An 18922-nucleotide genomic window follows, 5' to 3' on the forward strand; every position below is an offset into this window, starting at 1 on the left:
AAATCTATATATTTTACTCAATTATGTAAAAAAAAAGAAGAAGAAAGTTTAACTTTCCATGTAAAAACTAAAATTGTGGTTTATTTGTAGTTTTGTTTGATCTAATCCAGCATCTATTCCCTTTTAATTAAGATCAATAAGTCACATTTATATGAACAAAAATGGAAAAAATGATTTGATGAACAGACATTTATTATCATAGAATATTAAAAGAATTAAAGATTGGAACAAAGCACTAAAAATTGTTTTTGGATATCTTATAATCATCTCTACATGTTGAAAGAACCAAAAAAATCTGTTAAAAATCTTTATTTTATAGAAACACAGATAAACAGAGAAACTAAGAATTTGAAAAAAAGCTTTGAAAAAGAGAAAGAAATGAAAGATCAGTGACATGTGAGCGTCCCAGTAAATCAGGTCAGTACTGGGAACACTGGTCTCTCCTCAGTGTCTCTGAGAGTGGAGTCTGGGAGCCCTGGGTGGCCTCACAGGTCACAGAGCCCACCTTCCTCCACTGGTCTGCAGAGAGCCTCAGGGTGCTGCTCCAGCTGTAGTGGCCGTCCTTCTGCAGCACCCCGGGGCTCCTGCTGTCCTCATAGCTGCTGCTGCTGCTGCCGTCCACCTTCCAGGACAGACTCCAGTCTGAGGGGAAGCCCTTGTTGGCCAGACACATGAGCGTGGCCTTCCCCTGCTGCAGCTCCTCTGTGGAGGGGGGCAGCACCGTCAGGGTGGGACGGACTTGACCCACTGCAGAAAGAGAGGACACATTACAGACATTAGATGAAACTCCTCCTCAATGTTTCCCTTCTCGCTTTTAGTTCAGTAACCATAGTAACGGACAGGCATCACTGCTGAACCACAGCAACAGACAGGTTTCAGTACTAAAGATAAAAATGTTCAAGACATTTTTTAGATGTTTTCAGCTTCTTGTGATTCACTTTACTTCAAACTAATATCATAGATGAGAATTTAAAACCAGATCTTCTACCTTCACACCATCTTGTCACTTCTCTGCATCACTAAATAAATTCTTCACTGTTTTCACAAATGATTATTTTATATCATTTACAGTATGTAAAATCTTGCAACTCTACTCTTTTCATCCTCCCCATAGTTACCACTACAATATTATGACATTAAATCAATCTCCCACATGCAGTGATGTAAGTAAGTAAAGTTTATTTATAAAACACTTTTCACAGATAAAAATTACAAAGTGCTGGACATAAAATGGCTGCAACAAAACATAATAATTTTCATAAAATAAATCATATCAACAAAAAGATATCCTGAATAAAATAGTTTAACTGCTTTTTAAAAGAGTCCATGGAGTGGACCACATGGAGGTGCAAATGTGAAACTTTCTACCTGATACGTGACGACATGGGTCAGTATATTTACCACATTTCTGGTTAAAGACACAAAAACATCTGATGGGTCTGGAATTTTCTTTCACATAGATACGAAGTTTGTGCAGAAAACGAACTAGTTTAAACAAAAACTTTAACTTGTTAAGTTAACAGATTGAACATGTTAGAAACATTTTTGATCCTCATCAGTTTTCTGAAATCTAAAAATTTCCTGACTAAAACAGTAAAGACTCAGATTTTCAGCGTTTAGACTGAACAGTTAAATAATGATCTGATTCAGAGGCAAAATTTATCTGCAAACTTACGATATCAGAGACAAAATAACACAGAACAATATTACTGAAGATGGTTTTAGTGTTTCCAGATATAGAATCTCACTTTACCAAATAATTACACCAATCATATAAAACCACATTTATAGATTACCAATATTCTGGTTAGGCAATAAAAAACAAACAAATGTTTACATTTGAGTTCATAAAGAATTAAATGTACTTACAGTTAACTTCCAGTCTGGTTCCTCCACCGAACGTGTACCACAGTGATAAACTCAGTGATCCGCCGTACAAAAACCTCTGACTGTACAGAGACACGGCTCTCTGACTCTGCAACAAACAATGCAGCAGAACATTTCAAGTGTTTGTGAACTAAGAATTTGCTGACAAAATATTTCACTAACATGAGAATAATATTTTCTTAATTGTACAATGATGAATATTTATAAGTAATTTAAATATAAAGACACATATACTTAGAAAATGACCATAAACACAAATTTAAAGCAATAACCAGACAATTTATGCTGCATAAAAACTGTATAAAAGGATTTAATAAACCTGAAAAACAGAATTGTTAATTCATATTGTAATATACTTAAAATATTTCAACACTGATGTTTATACAGTAAGTAATTAAAATTAATTTAAGTTCTTTTTCACACATGGACAGTCACAAAGTGCTGGACACATAGAGTAAAATTATGATTAAATTAAATACCAAAGTAACCAATGAACAGATAAGAAGCTGACTTTTATAATCTGAGGTCTAATCATTTACTGCTCTCTAAGTCAATATAATTTCCCTCTGTGTTATGGTGAGTCAGACAGGCAATGGTTTCTGGACCCCAAGATGCAGGCACTGAACAACCAGATGACAGAAAATGGTTAATTAGGTAAAAGAAATTAATGGAGGTTTGAGCTGAATCCGGAGAACAGTTTTAATCCAAATGCAGGATCCAAGGACCACAGTGGTTCACAGCTGACCAGATGGAGCGGATGGCAGGGTGGAGCCGGCTAGAGCTGGAGATGAAAGTGAATCAGAGCGGGGTGGAAACAATCCAGGAGGTTGGTGTGGCAGGCAGGGCTGACAGAAGCCGAAGAACCAGGAATCTAGACATAAGACAGGGTTATGAGACACGAGTACGATCAAGGCAGAGAACTAGAGAGGCCACGATATACCAGGTAAGTAACTGGACGATCCAGCAAGGAATGTAGACAAGTCCGGTGTCTAAATACTGTGGTGGTTGATTAGTGGATGAGATCCTGGTGTGGAGATCAGCCCAGGTGAGGTGATTGCTGCCTTGGTAATTCTCCTGGCCGGGAACAGACATGACACACAAGACAGACAGAATGAGCCAGACACACACACACACACACACACTAGGGCAATCCAGGAACACACACACACGGGAGACAGACAGGAACCCTAACATTTTCTGATTAATAAAGTATTTTTCCGATAAGAATTTTAAACAACTCTTATAGTAAGTGAGATAAAGTAAAGAGTATAAAACAGGAGTGATGTGAGCTTGTTTGATTGAATGTATTAATAATCTGGCTGCAGCATTTTGAATAGACTGGAGGCGTAAAAGAGGTGAGGATTTGTGCAAGTTGTTAAACAGGGAATTACAATAATATAAACATGAGGACATGTTCATGATTCTTCCAGGTCAGCTCTGGAGACCATATGTACCAATTTATAAATGTTGCTTGAGTTACAGAAAAAAGAATGAAGAATAAAGAGCTCGATTTAATTTATTATTTAGAAAGTTTTAAGTGAATAAACACATTTCTTATCAGCGCTGGGTGAACTGGTAGATGAATGAGTAGAAAGTTAAAATCTGTTTTGTAGTATTCAGATAAAGATTAGGAAACATTATATGTAAAATGTTTTCTATACATCATAACCTCTTATGTTAATCTGAATCTAAAATTATGATGACATAATATTTGCATAAACTAAATGATTCATTGATAATTATCATCAGATTGATCTAAGTTCCTGCTGGAGTCAGAACATTTCCATAGAGAAACACTTTGCATCAGCAGCACCATGCTCCAGTGCTCTGGGAGAGTTTATAGTCCTGAGAGTTGAAGACTGGAGGACTGACAGCTGTCCTTCATGACAAAAGAAGCCACAGAAATCCTCCTCATCAATAACATGACTTTGATTTGCGTCCTCATCTGGACTCTCCTCTGCTTCACTCAGGGTGAGGAAAACCATTGTTCTGTGATGTGAAAATCATTTGGAGTGTAGCTGAGTTTTACCTCACCATCTCATGTCCAGTGTTTCTTCTCTCTCCTCAGGGTCTGTTGGACAGAATGTTGTTGTGACTCAGTCAGCAGCCAAATCAGTGCAGCTCGGACAAACTGTCACTATTGACTGTAAGGCCACTCCAACAATAAATCAACGCTCTGGTTCAAAATACTACCTGAACTGGTACCATCAGAAACCTGGAGAAGCTTTTAAAGCTCTGATCTACTTGACATCAGACAGACTTTCAGGAATCTCCTCCAGATTCAGTGGAAGTGGAGCAGGGAATGGAGTTGACTTCACTCTGACCATCAGTGGAGTTCAGGCTGAAGATGCAGGAGTTTATTACTGTCAGAGTTATCACTGGTTGAATAGCCAGCCAGTGTTCACACAGTGAAAAAGCATCGTACAAAAACCTCCTTCAGTCAGATAGAACAGAAACTGAACTCAGTGCTACAGCTGGAAGTTATTCCAGCATTGATATAGTTCAGTAAACACTCACTGCAAACACACAGCAGAGGGTCATCCATGGCAAACAGGTGTCCTCAAGTAACTGATTTATAATAGTCTAATGGACTAGATTCATACAGAGCGGTTCAAAGCACTCAGGCTTTACTTGAATTCTTTATTCATTCATTCCACATTCACACACTGGTGGTGGTAAGTTACATGTGTATCCACATCTGTTCTGGGCCAGATTGATGGAAATGTGGCTGCCAACCAGCAGCAACAACCTCTCCAGTCACCAAACCTTCATACACATTCATACACCAGTGCTGCGAAAACTGGAGGCAAGATGGGTCACGTGTTTGTCCAAAAACACAACAGCTGATTGACTGGGGTGAAGCAACTTTCTAACATTGTCATTCTAGCCAACCTTTAATTATATTCATGTAATAAAACACAGAATCAGGTAAGAAATAACATATCAGTCATGTTTTGTTTCCAGTGTTGCAGCACTTATGAGTTTAAGTGGTGTGTTATAGTAATGGGGATGGAACATATAAGTTCATACTTCTACCAACTACTTTTCTAACATGGTTTTAACGATTTTACAGTTCATTTCCATGGAGGTAAGAACATAAAACAAAGATCCTTCAGCTGAAATTATTATGTATTTAAGTTTTAACTTTCAGTCTAAATAGTTGAATGTTGTATTGACTAGAAGTTCTTAAGATGCTTACATGATGAGTTGAAGAAATCTCACATGACAAGTGTTACAGCCTTTTTGGATTGGCCTCCTTACAGGTGTTATCCTGGAAAAAGGGCTCAGCTGAAACAAGAAACGGACTATCTGCTGCAGCATGGTTTTGCTGTACCTAGCTCCAGTCCTTGGAGTTCGCCCTGCCTTGTTGAAACCAAACCCGATGGATATCCATGGTTTATTACCGATAACAGGAAGGTTAACGCTGTAACAGTTACGGATGCATATCCTCTACCTCGCATAGACGATTGCGTAGACACTATTGGGAATGCACAATATGTCAGTAAGTTGGACCTGTTAAAAGGGTACTGGCAAGTTCCACTTACACCTCGTGCTTCATTAATTTCTGCTTTTGCTACTCCCGATACTTTCCTGCAATATACAGTTATGGCTTTTGGCATGTGTAATGCCCCTGCCACATTTCAGCGTCTCGTTAATACGCTATTTTCGGATCTTCCATTTTGTTCTGCGTACTTGGATGACATGGTGGTATTCACGGACAAATGGGAAGATCATGTGTCTGCTTTAGAGACAATATTTGCACGTTTAGCTGACGCCAGCTTAACCCTGAACCTTGCCAAGTGCGAATTTGGTTGCGCTACTGTCACCTATCTAGGCCGACAGGTAGGACAGGGAATCGTGCGTCCGGTGGAAGCTAAAGTGAGTTCGATAACCCAATCCCCCATTCCAGAAGGCCGAAAAGCCTTACGCCGTTTTCTGGGGATGGCCGGTTATTACAGGAACTTCTGTAGAAATTACTCTACAGTTGTAGAACCATTGACGTCCTTAGTAAGTCCTAAGCAGGAATTTCTATGGACCCACAAGTGCCAGCACGCGTTCGATAGTGTAAAAGCTGTACTTAAAAATGCACCAGTGTTAGCGGCTCCCAATATGGAGAAACCCTTCAAACTGGATATAGATGCCAGTGCTGTAGGGGCTGGCGCTGTGCTCCTCCAGTCTAGTAACGATGGGATTGATCACCCTGTCTGTTATTTCTCCCGTAAGTTCAGCCGACACCAGTTGCATTATTCCACCATCGAGAAGGAAACGCTGTCGTTACTTCTGGCGCTACAACACTTCAGTGTATATGTGGGATCCTCTCCTGTGCCCATTCAGGTATTTACAGACCACAATCCGTTAACCTTTCTAAGTCGTATGTATAACCATAATCAGAGATTGATGCGATGGGCACTCATTCTGCAGGAATACGACCTGGGGATTAGGCATAAAAAGGGGGTGGATAACCTTTTCGCGGATGCCTTATCTCGTCTTTAGGACTGTTTGTGACTGTATGTGTGTTCTTGATGGTTTAACCTGTGTTTCTGTATTGCAAGCTGGAGATGTGTTTGGAGAATCTGTGGCCAGATTTTAAGGGAGGGGGTGTTACGGCCCCTGGCCTTTTTGGATTGGCCTCCGGCCTGTCACTCCAGACCTGGATATGCAAATGCTGCTGGGCCAGTGCTGCCTCGGGATTGGCTGTGGACCAGAAGCTGCAGTTCCTCCCCTCCGCCTCACCGATTGGTCGCTACTGCTCCCGCTCATCCCAGCTGGAAACCATTGAGTGATGCCTCGCCCTTAAATAGGAGGACCTGTCATTATTCATGGCGGCTGTGTCACTAGGACACAGTTCGCCTCCTGTTGGGTTCTCTGTGTGGTTTGTGAAGAGTTTAACATTTGAGTGGTTCTTTGAGCTGTTTGTATAGTTTGTGTGTCTGAGGACACTTGGTTTCTCTTTGAACCTTAGGTATTCTGACTGGACTGTTCAACAGACGGAATGCTTATCGATTGCTTAAATAGAATGATTGTCAGGGAGTTTGCTCGTTAGGAGAAACTCCCCACCCTTTGTTATTTAGGATCGTTTGTTTAGTTATATTGAATTTTGTTTGACTCTAGTTTCTTGTTTAAGTTTCCTTTGTGTTTTTGTGTAAGCGAGTTATAATTTGCTGCCGGTTAGCGTGTGTTTTCCTTTATAGGACACCTTTTGTTTATTATCGTTATATTTTACCTGAAAAGGACATTTTAAGTTTTGTACATATTGAACATTTTGTAAATAAATTATTGTTATTTTTAAACTTGAAACCGGCTTGTTGTGTTACTCAACCCCTTCCACCCCCAGACCAGAAGGGGTCCGTAACAACAAGTTTTAGTTCTGTAGACGTCACCGTCAGGTCTGCCTCTCATTGCTTTTCACCTATTAACTTTGAGTTATGAGCTAATTAGAAAAGGAAATGGTGGCATTATATAAAAATGAGGGATATATTTATTTTCTGTTTGATATTTATCTTTTTCTTATCAATTCATTGCCATGACAACTCCGTGTCCTGTACTGTGTGCAGCTCATTAAAACAGTTTTACATAAATCCTCCTCAATGACACTGAAAAGGACAGAAGTTTCTGCTGCAGAGACTTGATATTAAACACAAACTGACTTCATTTGATCAAAGTTTACAACACAAACAGTTACCAAAAACTTTGTGTAACATGTTTACCTAAACCCCAAGTTTTATCTGCAGACAAATATCAGATCTTCCTCTCAGTGTGTGTCACCTCTGAGCTGTAAGTAAGAAACTGTTCACAAAAAAATAAAAAAAAAAAACTCTTTTTATACCTAAATTCATTCTGTATTTGCTGAGACGTCAACATGATGAATAAGAATTTGGATTCATTCATTTCTGCAGCTGAGTGACTGTGTGTGTTTGCATATGTGTCCTGCCTCTCTGCTCCCAGCTGTTAAGAGGTCAGTGTTGATCAGTGGCTGTTCAGACCTTTCAGAGACACTGAACACACCAGCAGCACAATGATGATGTCACTGACTCTACTGCTGACCACCCTGGGGCTCCTTGTTCAGGGTGAGACTCTCTTGTGAAAACTTTGCTTCGGGATGCAACCAGGTTCACCACAATGATGTTCTGCTGTGATGGAGAAACACTGAAACAAGCAGCTTTCACCTTCTTCCATCTATTCTCCATCTTAAAGAAAAATCTTTCATCTTTCTCAAAGCTGGATTTGTCTCAGTAACTCTTCTACTGTTTTCCAGGTTCATCAGGAGAAATCATCCTGACTCAGACTCCTGGATCTCAGTCTGTTGTTCTAGGACAGACTGTCTCCATCAGATGTAAAACCAGTACAAGTGTTGGCAGCTGGCTTCACTGGTATCTTCAGAAACCAGGAGAAGCTCCTAAACTCCTCATTTATAAAGCTACAACTCTTCAGTCAGGAATTCCGAGTCGTTTTAGTGGAAGTGGATCTGGTTCTGACTTCACTCTGACCATCAGTGGAGTTCAAGCTGAAGATTCAGGAGTTTATTACTGTCAGCAGGGTGATAGCTTCCCGTTCACACAGTGATACAACGTCGTACAAAAACCTCCCTCAGCTGGAGAGGAACTGATCTGAACCAACAGCTGCACTGAGATTAAAACAGGAGAAGAACTGAGACTAAACTGCAAAGATTTTTGTAGTCAAATTTAGTGTTATGAATTAATATCTCAAAAACAGTATAGATTTTTATCATCATACAAATATCAATTAGAAAAATTTGATTTCATTTGTTTGATTTTATTCCGTATAGAACAACAACACAGTCATATATGATTTTAATTACTGAGAATAAATTAAAGGATTATTATAATAATAATATTTAATTTACTATTTAAAAATGTGAAGTTTTATTAAAAATATTGTTTTTTTGTGTTACAGCAAACCTGAATTTTATAAGAAAATAGACAAAAGAGGTTTTTTATCTAAGGCCAGTCCAACAGTAACTCACCACTCCGGTTCAAAGTACTACCTGAACTGGTACCATCAGAAACCTGGAGAAGCTCTTAAAGCTCTGATCTACTTGACATCAGATAGATTTTCAGGAATCTCCTCCAGATTCAGTGGAAGTGGAGCAGGGAATGGAGTTGACTTCACTCTGACCATCAGTGGAGTTCAGGCTGAAGATTCAGGAGTTTATTACTGTCAGAGTCTTCATAGCATCAACAGTCAGTGGGTGTTCACACAGTGAAATACAGTCGTATAAAAACTTCCATCAGACTGAACAAGAACTTAGCTGACTGATGAAGTTCACTGAACACACACACACAGACACACACACACGCACACACACACACACACACACACACACACACACACACACACACACACACACACACACACACACACATACACACACGCAGAAATGTTTAAGAACTAGTAAATCTCCAGAACTTTTTAAAATTATTCTTAATTGTGATCACAACAACTTTATCAACAGATAACTTTCTTGATGGAAACACACATTATTATGACTATAGAGCAATGTTTTTTTTTTATTTGTTTATTAACATCTATAATGTTTTGCAGAAAGGATCATGGAGCTGCATCATGTCACAGTAAGAGATAAAGCTTGTGACATTGTGCCGTTACTGAACTTAAAAGGTAAATATTGTTGAAGATGCTGATCATCACCAGAAAAATTACCAAATAAATAATAATTAAAAGTAGAGAAAAAAATCCCCAAAATTTCCAGAATATTACTTCAAACAACAACAATAAAACTTTCCTCTGAGTCAACTGTAAGCATTAAAAGGTAAAGAATAAAAACACAGTTAATACTGTGGAGCTCAAAGTCTGTCCAGCAGAAAGAAATGGAGCAGTTAAGCTCAGCAAGGTGTGTTTAGTGACTACAGAGCAGCTTTCAGTTGGATCACATGACTCTTGATGACATGGAGCTTCATTTTTTCCTTTGGGATCAGATTCTCTAAATCTCACGTATTTTTTTACTTATTCTACCATTTTTTTTATGCTGATTAAAATGTAGAAACATTTTCCTTCTGACAATTATTATTTGACCCCAAAATTCAAAACTGTTAAAGACAGAATATCAAGTAATTTTATTGTTTATTGTTATATTCATGAGAAGTTCTTAAGATGCTGCATGAAGACTTGAATAATTCTAACATTGCAAAACCACCAAATAATAACATCCAAACATAAAGATTTTTACTCACTAATGCTTCCAATTTATTTCAAATAAAGTCTTATTACTAAAATAAATTAATTGAACCTCTTCACAACCTACTGGATCAAATAACTCAGAGAGAATTTGATTTCCTGGTGCAAATATCTCACATGTGAAGATGAAACATGACGACATGTAGAGGAGAGCTGCAGCTGAGTGACTGTGTGTGTTTGCATATGTGTCCTGCCTCTCTGCTCCCAGCTGTTAAGAGGTCAGTGTTGATCAGTGGCTGTTCAGACCTTTCAGAGACACTGAACACACCAGCAGCACAATGATGATGTCACTGACTCTACTGCTGACCACCCTGGGGCTCCTTGTTCACGGTGAGACTCTCTTGTGAAAACTTTGCTTCGGGATACAACCAGGTTCACCACAATGATGTTCTGCTGTGATGGAGAAACACTGAAACAAGCAGCTTTCACCTTTTTCCATCTATTCTCCATCTTAAAGAAAAATCTTTCTTCATCTTTCTCAAAGCTGGATTTGTCTCAGTAACTCTTCTACTGTTTTCCAGGTTCATCAGGAGAAATCATCCTGACTCAGACTCCTGGATCTCAGTCTGTTGTTGCAGGACAGACTGTCTCCATCAAATGTAAATCCAGTATTAGCACCAGCTATCTTCACTGGTACCTTCAGAAACCAGGAGAAGCTCCTAAACTCCTGATATATGCAGCTTCAAATCGTCAGTCTGGAATTCCGAGTCGTTTTAGTGGAAGTAGATCTGGTTCTGACTTCACTCTGACCATCAGTGGAGTTCAGGCTGAAGATTCAGGAGTTTATTACTGTCAGCAGGGTAGCAGCTCGTTCACACAGTGATACAACATCGTACAAAAACCTCCCTCAGCTGGAGAGGAACTGATCTGAACCAACAGCTGCACTGAAACTAAAACAGGAGAAGAACTGAGACTAAAGTGGAAAGATTTTTGTTATTAAATTAAGTTTTATGAATTAATATCTCAAAAACATTATAGATTTTAACGGTCAGAAAAATATCAATTAGAAAAGTTTCATTTCATTCATTTGATTTTTTGTTCATATAGAACAACACAGTCGTATATGATTTTAAATTGCTGAGAATAAAATAAAAATTTAATATGAAAGTAATATTTAACTTACTATTAAAAAATGTGAAGTTATATTAAAAATATAATTTTTTTGTGTTGCAGCAAACCTGAATTTTATAAGAAAATAGACAGAAGAATTTTTTTTATCTGATTTTTTTTATATTAATAGTAATTTTTATCTTAAGCTTACATCAAAATTTTTATTTTTTTTCAATAAATTTACATCAACAAGTAAACATTTAATGTAGTCCAAAATCTATATATTTATATTTTTTACTCAATTATATAAAAAAAAAAAGAAAGAAAGAAAGAAAGTTAAACTTTCCATGTAAAAACTAAAATTGTGGTTTAATTGTCGTTTTGTTTGATCTAATCCAGTGTCTATTCCATTTTAATTGAGATCAATAAGTCACATTTATGTCAACAAACATGGAAAAAATGATTTGATGAACAGACATTTATTTTTATAGAATATTAAAAGAATTAAAGATTGGAACAAAGCAGTAAAAATTGTTTTTGGATATCTTATAATCATCTCTACATGTTGAAAGAACCAAAAAATCTGTTTGATATAAAAATCTTTATTGTATAGAAACACATCTGAAGAGAGAAACTAAGAATTTGAAAAAAGCTTTGAAAAAGAGAAAGAAACAAAAGATCAGTGACATGTGAGAGTCCCAGTAAATCAGATCAGTACTGGGAACACTGGTCTCTCCTCAGTGTCTCTGAGAGTGGAGTCTGGGAGCCGTGGGTGGCCTCACAGGTCACAGAGCCCACCTTCCTCCACTGGTCTGCAGAGAGCCTCAGGGTGCTGCTCCAGCTGTAGTGGCCGTCCTTCTGCAGCACCCCGGGGCTCCTGCTGTCCTCATAGCTGCTGCTGCTGCTGCCGTCCACCTTCCAGGACAGACTCCAGTCTGAGGGGAAGCCCTTGTTGGCCAGACACATGAGTGTGGCCTTCCCCTGCTGCAGCTCCTCTGTGGAGGGGGGCAGCACCGTCAGGGTGGGATGGACTTGACCCACTGCAGAAAGAGAGGTCACATTACAGACATTAGATGAAAGCCCTCCTCAATATTTCACTTCTTGCTTTTAGTTCAGTAACCATAGTAACGGACAGGCATCACTGCTGAACCACAGCAACAGACAGGTTTCAGTACTAAAGATAAAAATGTTCAAGACATTTTTTAGATGTTTTCAGCTTCTTGTGATTCACTTTGCTTCAAACTAAAATGATAGATTAGATTTTAAAAGCAGATCTTTCACCTTCACACCATCCCGGCACTTGTCTGCTTCATTAAATAAATTCTTCACTGTTTTTTATAAATGATTATTTTATATCATTTGAAGAATGTAAAATCTTTCAGATCTACTCTTTTCATCCTCCCCATAGTTACCACTACAATATGATGATATTAAATCAATCTCCCACATGCAGTGATGTAAGTCAGTAAAGTTTATTTATAAAACACTTTTCACAGATTAAAAATTGCAAAGTGTTGGGCATAAAATGGCTGTAATAAAACATAATAATTTTCATAAAATAAATAATTATCAACAAACAGCTTTTCTGAATAAAATAGTTTAACTGCTTTTAAAAGAGTCCATGGAGTGGACCACATGGAGGGGCAAATGTAAAACTTTCTACCTGATACGTGACGACATGGGTCAGTATATTTACCACATTTCTGGTTAAAGACACAGAAACTTCTGATGGGTCTTGAATTTTCTTTCACATACTAAGTTTGAGCAGAAAAACTAACTAATTTAAACAAAAACTTTAACTTGTTAAGTTAACAGATTGAACATGTTAGAAACATTTTTGATCCTCAGTTTTCTGAAATCTAAAAATTTCCTGACTAAAACAGTAAAGACTCAGATTTTCAGAGTTTAGACTGAACAATTAAGTAATGATCTGATTCAGAAGCAAAATTTATCTGCAAACTTACATCATGAGAGAAAAAAATAACAGAACAATATTACTGAAGATGGTTTTAGTGTTTCCAAATATAGAATCTACCTTTACCAAATAATTACACCAATCATATAAAACCACATTTATAGATGACCAATATTCTGGTTAGGAAATAAAAAATAATCTGTTTACATTTGAGCTCATAAAGAATTAAATGTACTTACAGTTAACTTCCAGTCTGGTTCCTCCACCGAACGTGTACCACAGTGATACAAACTCATTGAACCGCCGTACAAAAACCTCTGACTGTACAGAGACACGGCTCTCTGACTCTGGAACAAACAATGCAGCAGAACATTTCAAGTGTTTGTGAACTAAGAATTTGCTGACAAAATATTTCACAAACATGAGAATATCATTTTTCTTTGTTGTACAATGGATATTTAAGTGATTTAAACATTAAGACACGTATACTTAGAAAATAAACACAAATTTAAAGGAATAATCAGACAATTTATGCTGCATAAAAACTGTATAAAAGGATTTATTAAACCTGAATAACAGCATTGTTTATTCATATTGTAATATACTTATATTTCAACACTGATGTTTATACAGTAAGTAAATAAAGTTAAAGTTCTTTTACACACATGGACAGTCACAAAGTGCTGGACACAAAGAGTAAAATGACTAAATTAAATACCAAAGCAACCAATGAAAAGATGGCAACAGACAAAATAAAACAGGTAGAGAAAAATAAAACTCAACTAAAAGCCTGTTTTAATCAGAAACGTTTTAGCTACTTTTTAAAGGACTCCAGAGATTTAACTAAATGTAGTTGAAGTGGACTCTTACACAAGCTTGGTACCACAGGGGAGGCTGTAGCTCAGGAGGAAGAACAGTCGTCTTTCGACCGGAAGGTAGGCGGATCGATTCCAGGCTTCCACTGACTACATACCTAAGTGTCCTTGGGCAAGACTCTTAACCCCACGTTGCCTCCCGATGTGCCTATCAGGGTGTGAATGGGTGAGTGTAATAACTAGTGTAAAGCGCTTTGAGTGGTCAACCTGGCTGGAAAAGCTCTACATAAAAATACAAGTCCATTTAGCATTTACCACAGACAGAGCCTCTGTCCCTCCTGGTCTTTGTTCGTGTACGAGGGACAACAAACATTCTCAGCCAGAGAACAAAGACAGCGAGCAGCAGTGGATTTTTATAAGAAGCTGACATTTATAATCTGGGGTCTGATCATTTACTGCTCTCGAAGTAAATATAATTTCCCTTTGGGATTACTAAAGTATTTTTTCCTATAAGACCTTTAAACAAATCCTAAAATAAGTAGGATATAGTAAAGAGTATATGTGACACGGGTGGAGAGCGAGCAAGGTGAACAGAGGGAATCAAGCGGTGGAAAGAATTTTTATTCTTTCAATCAAATAAAACTGTAAGGTCATTAATTAAATATTCACTGGAGGAATGTAGGTGTAACAAAAGGAAACCAATTAAAATCAGGGAGGCTAAAGTGCTTGGGTAAAAAAAAAAAAAAAAAAAAAAAAAAAAAGTTCAGAGGTCCAGATGAAGCAGCGCAGTCTGTGTAGTTCCTACAGCCATCAATCCCGCTGTGGACTTCTGGAAAAGTAGGGAGATTTCTGTGAGTACTCTGCTTCAGTACACTCAACCACAACAGGCTTCCATTAACAGGTGTTGCTAAAGATCCAATCGATACTTACACACCAGAGCCTCCTGCTCTGCCTCTGCTTGTCTTTCACGTAGCAACCCCTTCCTTTTGCTGTGTAGCGGCTTCTCCACTGTACTCCAGTTCCTGATCCACCTCTCCGTCTGCTCTCACTGCCTCCAGCCTCTTTTACCCACTGTTGTAAGTCCCGCTTCTCCTGTCACAAGGTCCTCTTTATTTCCAGGTGCTGCCTTCTGGCTGGCTCACTCTGGCTGCTGATAGGCCCATTAATTTGTCACAGGTGGGAGTCATTTTCCCCAACCAGTCTGCAGGCTCAAGGTGAGTGAACTTACATACAATTAAAACCAGATCAAAAGCAAGCAAAAAAAATGAAAAAAATAAAACCAAACTAGATAAAACCATGCAATAAATACAAATAAAAACTATATCAAACACCAAATAAAGGGAAAACCTGTAAATCATATAAAAAAACAGAACGTTCACTTCAACCCTGTGACATATAAAACAGGAGTGATGTGAGCTTGTTTGCTTGAATGTATTAATAATCTGGCTGCAGCATTTTGAAAAGACTGGAGGTGTAATAGAGGTGATGATTTGTGCAAGTTGTTAAATAGATAATTACAATAATCTAAACATAAGGTCACAAATGCATGCATGATTCTTCCAGTTCAGCTCTGGAGACCATATGTACCAATTTAGAAATGTTTCTTGAGTTACAGAAAAAAATGAGAAAGCTATTACGTGGTATATGAATTATGGTTAGTTACAACACCTTTTTTAAATTGTAAATGAAGGGATTAATATAATTCATTATTTACAAAGTTCTCCATTAAACTCAAGCTCAAAACACATTCAAGTGAATAAACACATTTCGTATCATTATAAAGATTAACTGACTGATTCAGTGGTAAACATCATCATCAGACTGGTCCCAGCGCTGGGTGAACTGGTAGATGAATGAGTAGAAAGTTAAAATCTGTTTTGTAGTATTTAGATAAAGATTAGGAGACATTATAATACAAACTTTTTCTCTAGAACATAAACTCTCAAATGTTAATATGAATTTAAAATTATGATGACATAATATTCACATAAACTAAATGATTCATTGATAATCATCATCAGATTGATTCAAGTCCCTGCTGGACTCAGAACATTTCCATAGAGAAACACTTTGCATCAGCAGCACCATGCTCCAGTGCTCTGGGAGAGTTTATAGTCCTGAGAGTTGAAGACTGGATGACTGACAGCTGTCCTTCATGACAACAGAAGCCACAGAAATCCTCCTCATCAATAACATGACTTTGATCTGCGTCCTCATCTGGACTCTCCTCTGCTTCACTCAGGGTGAGGAAAATCATTGTTCTGTGATGTGAAAATCATTTGGAGTGTAGCTGAGTTTCACCTCACCGTCTCATGTCCAGTGTTTCTTCTCTCTCCTCAGGGTCTGTTGGACAGAATGTTGTTGTGACTCAGTCAGCAGCCAAATCAGTGCAGCTCGGACAAACTGTCACTATTGACTGTAAAGTCAGTCCAAAAGTAGCTCACTGGACTGGTTCACAGTACTGGCTAGCATGGTACCATCAGAAACCTGGAGAAGCTCCTAAAGCTCTGATCTACAGGACATCAGATAGATTTTCAGGAATCTCCTCCAGATTCAGTGGAAGTGGAGCAGGGAATGGAGTTGACTTCACTCTGACCATCAGTGGAGTTCAGGCTGAAGATGCAGGAGTTTATTACTGTCAGAGTTATCACTGGTTGAATAATCAGAATGTGTTCACACAATGAAAAAGCATCGTACAAAAACCTCCTTCAGTCAGACTGAACAGAAACTGAACTGACTGCTACACAGACTGACACAGTTCACTGAACACACACACACACACACACACCCACACACACACATACACACACACACACACACACAGAATACTTTTATAGCACATACCAAAGGAAAATAAAATTTAAATATCAGTATCTTTGATGCACAGAATCACAGATACAGACAGAAACATATCTGGACAGAAACAAGGTGCTCAGTATGTCACTGCTGTTACTTTCTATCTTTCCAAGATCCCTTTGTACCACTTCTGTGGCCTTAAACTCTACAATGGATTTCTAGTTTTCCTCTCTTTACCCACTGGAGGAAGAGACCTACAGACAATATGATAAAATTAATAAAACAGAGAAAAAAACGCCACCCTGCTGCATTTCAGCTGAAGGGTCATTGATGTTTCACTTCCCTCTCTGAGTACAGTAACCATGGTAACAGATCATCATCACTGATCAACCATGTCAACAGACAGGTTTCAGTAGCGCGGACAAAAGTTTCAAACAGGAACATCTTACTTCAGTTTAATTAGTAAATTTAAACTGGTGAGATCAAGAACAAGCATCAACGATTTGAATATATTTCTATTTTTAGTTTAAACAATGCTTAACTTACTCAGATATGCATTCCTGAGAAAAAACTTCAACACAGAGACTTTTTCAAGAAATATCTGAAGTGCTGAAACAGGGAATTACGTACGAGGTTAACTTAGTTACAGTTAATTAATATTTAATGATGTGGATCTTACATGGTCTAAGAAATCTGTGGAAGTGGAAGCTATTTAGCCTTCATATATATTTAGAAAGATTTTTACATGTTCTTAATTAAGTTCATTTTAATCTCTCAAACTTTTGAAATTATTGAGCATTTTTCATTTTTAACAAAAAATATTTCAGTTGATTTTAGAATAATTATTTTTGTAAGAATGTACTAAATGTCAAAATGCAGACAGAAACGAATTGAAGTTCATTCATAGAAGTGAAATAATGTTGAATAAAATCAAACCTTGGACAGTTACAGCACAGATATAAATAGATTTAAAACTCTATGTCTATTTTCTGTTAACTTTAGAGTAAATTAACATCTTTTTTTTTAGCAAAAAGAAAATTTACAAGCACATACAATTAACAACCAGTCTGGTTCCTCCAATAAAAATGTATACAAACTGTTTGAGACATCATACAGAAAGCCTCTGACTGTGGATAGACATGGTTCTCTGTGAACACAACAAACGCAACGCAAATACTCTCAGTATGTCTTCTTGAATGAAATTGGTTTAAAATTAAATGATACACAACAATGAAAAACATTTACAAAATATTTTAGAATTTAATTTTACATTTACACACTTGTCAAATGAACAGATTCAATGTTAAAATAAAAATATTTCTGTAAACATATATTCATAATCTCTATTTTGCTAAACAATGCCCTTCAAACTAATATTTAATTATCTAAGAAAAATTAATTTATTTTTAATTTGCAGCCTCAAACTGGTCTCAGTCATTGTTAGATGTGAAGAGCTAATTTGCATCAGCAGCACCATGCTCCAGTGCTCTGGGAGAGTTTATAGTCCTGAGAGTTGAAGACTGGATGACTGACAGCTGTCCTTCATGACAACAGAAGCCACAGAAATCCTCCTCATCAATAACATGACTTTGATCTGCGTCCTCATCTGGACTCTCCTCTGCTTCACTCAGGGTGAGGAAAATCATTGTTCTGTGATGTGAAAATCATTTGGAGTGTAGCTGAGTTTCACCTCACCATCTCATGTCCAGTGTTTCTTCTCTCTCCTCAGGGTCTGTTGGACAGAATGTTGTTGTGACTCAGTCAGCAGCCAAATCAGTGCAGCTCGGACAAACTGTCACTATTGACTGTAAAGTCAGTCCAACAGTAACTCACTGGTCTGGTTCACAGTACTACCTGGCCTGGCACCGTAAGAAATCTGGAGAAGCTCCTAAAGCTCTGATCTACGGGACATCAGATAGATTTTCAGGAATCTCCTCCAGATTCAGTGGAAGTGGAGCAGGGAATGGAGTTGACTTCACTCTGACCATCAGTGGAGTTCAGGCTGAAGATGCAGGAGTTTATTACTGTCAGAGTTATCACAGTGGCCCCGTGTTCACACAGTGAAAAAGCATCGTACAAAAACCTCCTTCAGTCAGAATGAACAGAAACTAAACTGACTGATGCAGCTGAAGCTGCTGCAGAGACTGATACAGTTTAGTAAACATAATGTAAACACACTGCAGATACATTTTTTTCTTACGTACAGTCTGTGTTCTAAACCAACCGGGAAAAGGAAGGAGATAAT

General features: G+C 37.8%; 7 gene segments (V, D, J or C); 5 read left to right on the plus strand and 2 right to left on the minus strand.

The window, feature by feature from the left end:
- Nucleotides 1–280: 280 nt before the first annotated feature.
- Nucleotides 281–1985, minus strand: LOC121656252. The segment is given in 2 exon segments: nucleotides 281–747; nucleotides 1870–1985. A coding segment is annotated over 1 exon segment (255 nt).
- Nucleotides 1986–2635: 650 nt separating this feature from the next.
- Nucleotides 2636–4375, plus strand: LOC121656355. The segment is given in 4 exon segments: nucleotides 2636–2830; nucleotides 3637–3658; nucleotides 3820–3858; nucleotides 3956–4375. Coding segments are annotated over 4 exon segments (600 nt in total).
- Nucleotides 4376–7735: 3360 nt separating this feature from the next.
- On the plus strand, nucleotides 7736–8466 carry LOC121656227. The segment is given in 2 exon segments: nucleotides 7736–7955; nucleotides 8144–8466. Coding segments are annotated over 2 exon segments (360 nt in total).
- Nucleotides 8467–10319: 1853 nt separating this feature from the next.
- LOC121656250 lies at nucleotides 10320–11068 on the plus strand. The segment is given in 2 exon segments: nucleotides 10320–10431; nucleotides 10623–11068. Coding segments are annotated over 2 exon segments (354 nt in total).
- A 676-nt stretch (nucleotides 11069–11744) lies between these two features.
- On the minus strand, nucleotides 11745–13504 carry LOC121656208. The segment is given in 2 exon segments: nucleotides 11745–12191; nucleotides 13306–13504. Coding segments are annotated over 2 exon segments (513 nt in total).
- A 2551-nt stretch (nucleotides 13505–16055) lies between these two features.
- LOC121656212 lies at nucleotides 16056–16587 on the plus strand. The segment is given in 2 exon segments: nucleotides 16056–16124; nucleotides 16222–16587. Coding segments are annotated over 2 exon segments (393 nt in total).
- Nucleotides 16588–18240: 1653 nt separating this feature from the next.
- On the plus strand, nucleotides 18241–18741 carry LOC121656357. The segment is given in 2 exon segments: nucleotides 18241–18309; nucleotides 18407–18741. Coding segments are annotated over 2 exon segments (384 nt in total).
- Nucleotides 18742–18922: the final 181 nt, after the last annotated feature.

This window comes from Melanotaenia boesemani, chromosome 17 (genome assembly GCF_017639745.1).
Source record: "Melanotaenia boesemani isolate fMelBoe1 chromosome 17, fMelBoe1.pri, whole genome shotgun sequence".
NCBI lineage: Eukaryota > Metazoa > Chordata > Actinopteri > Atheriniformes > Melanotaeniidae > Melanotaenia > Melanotaenia boesemani.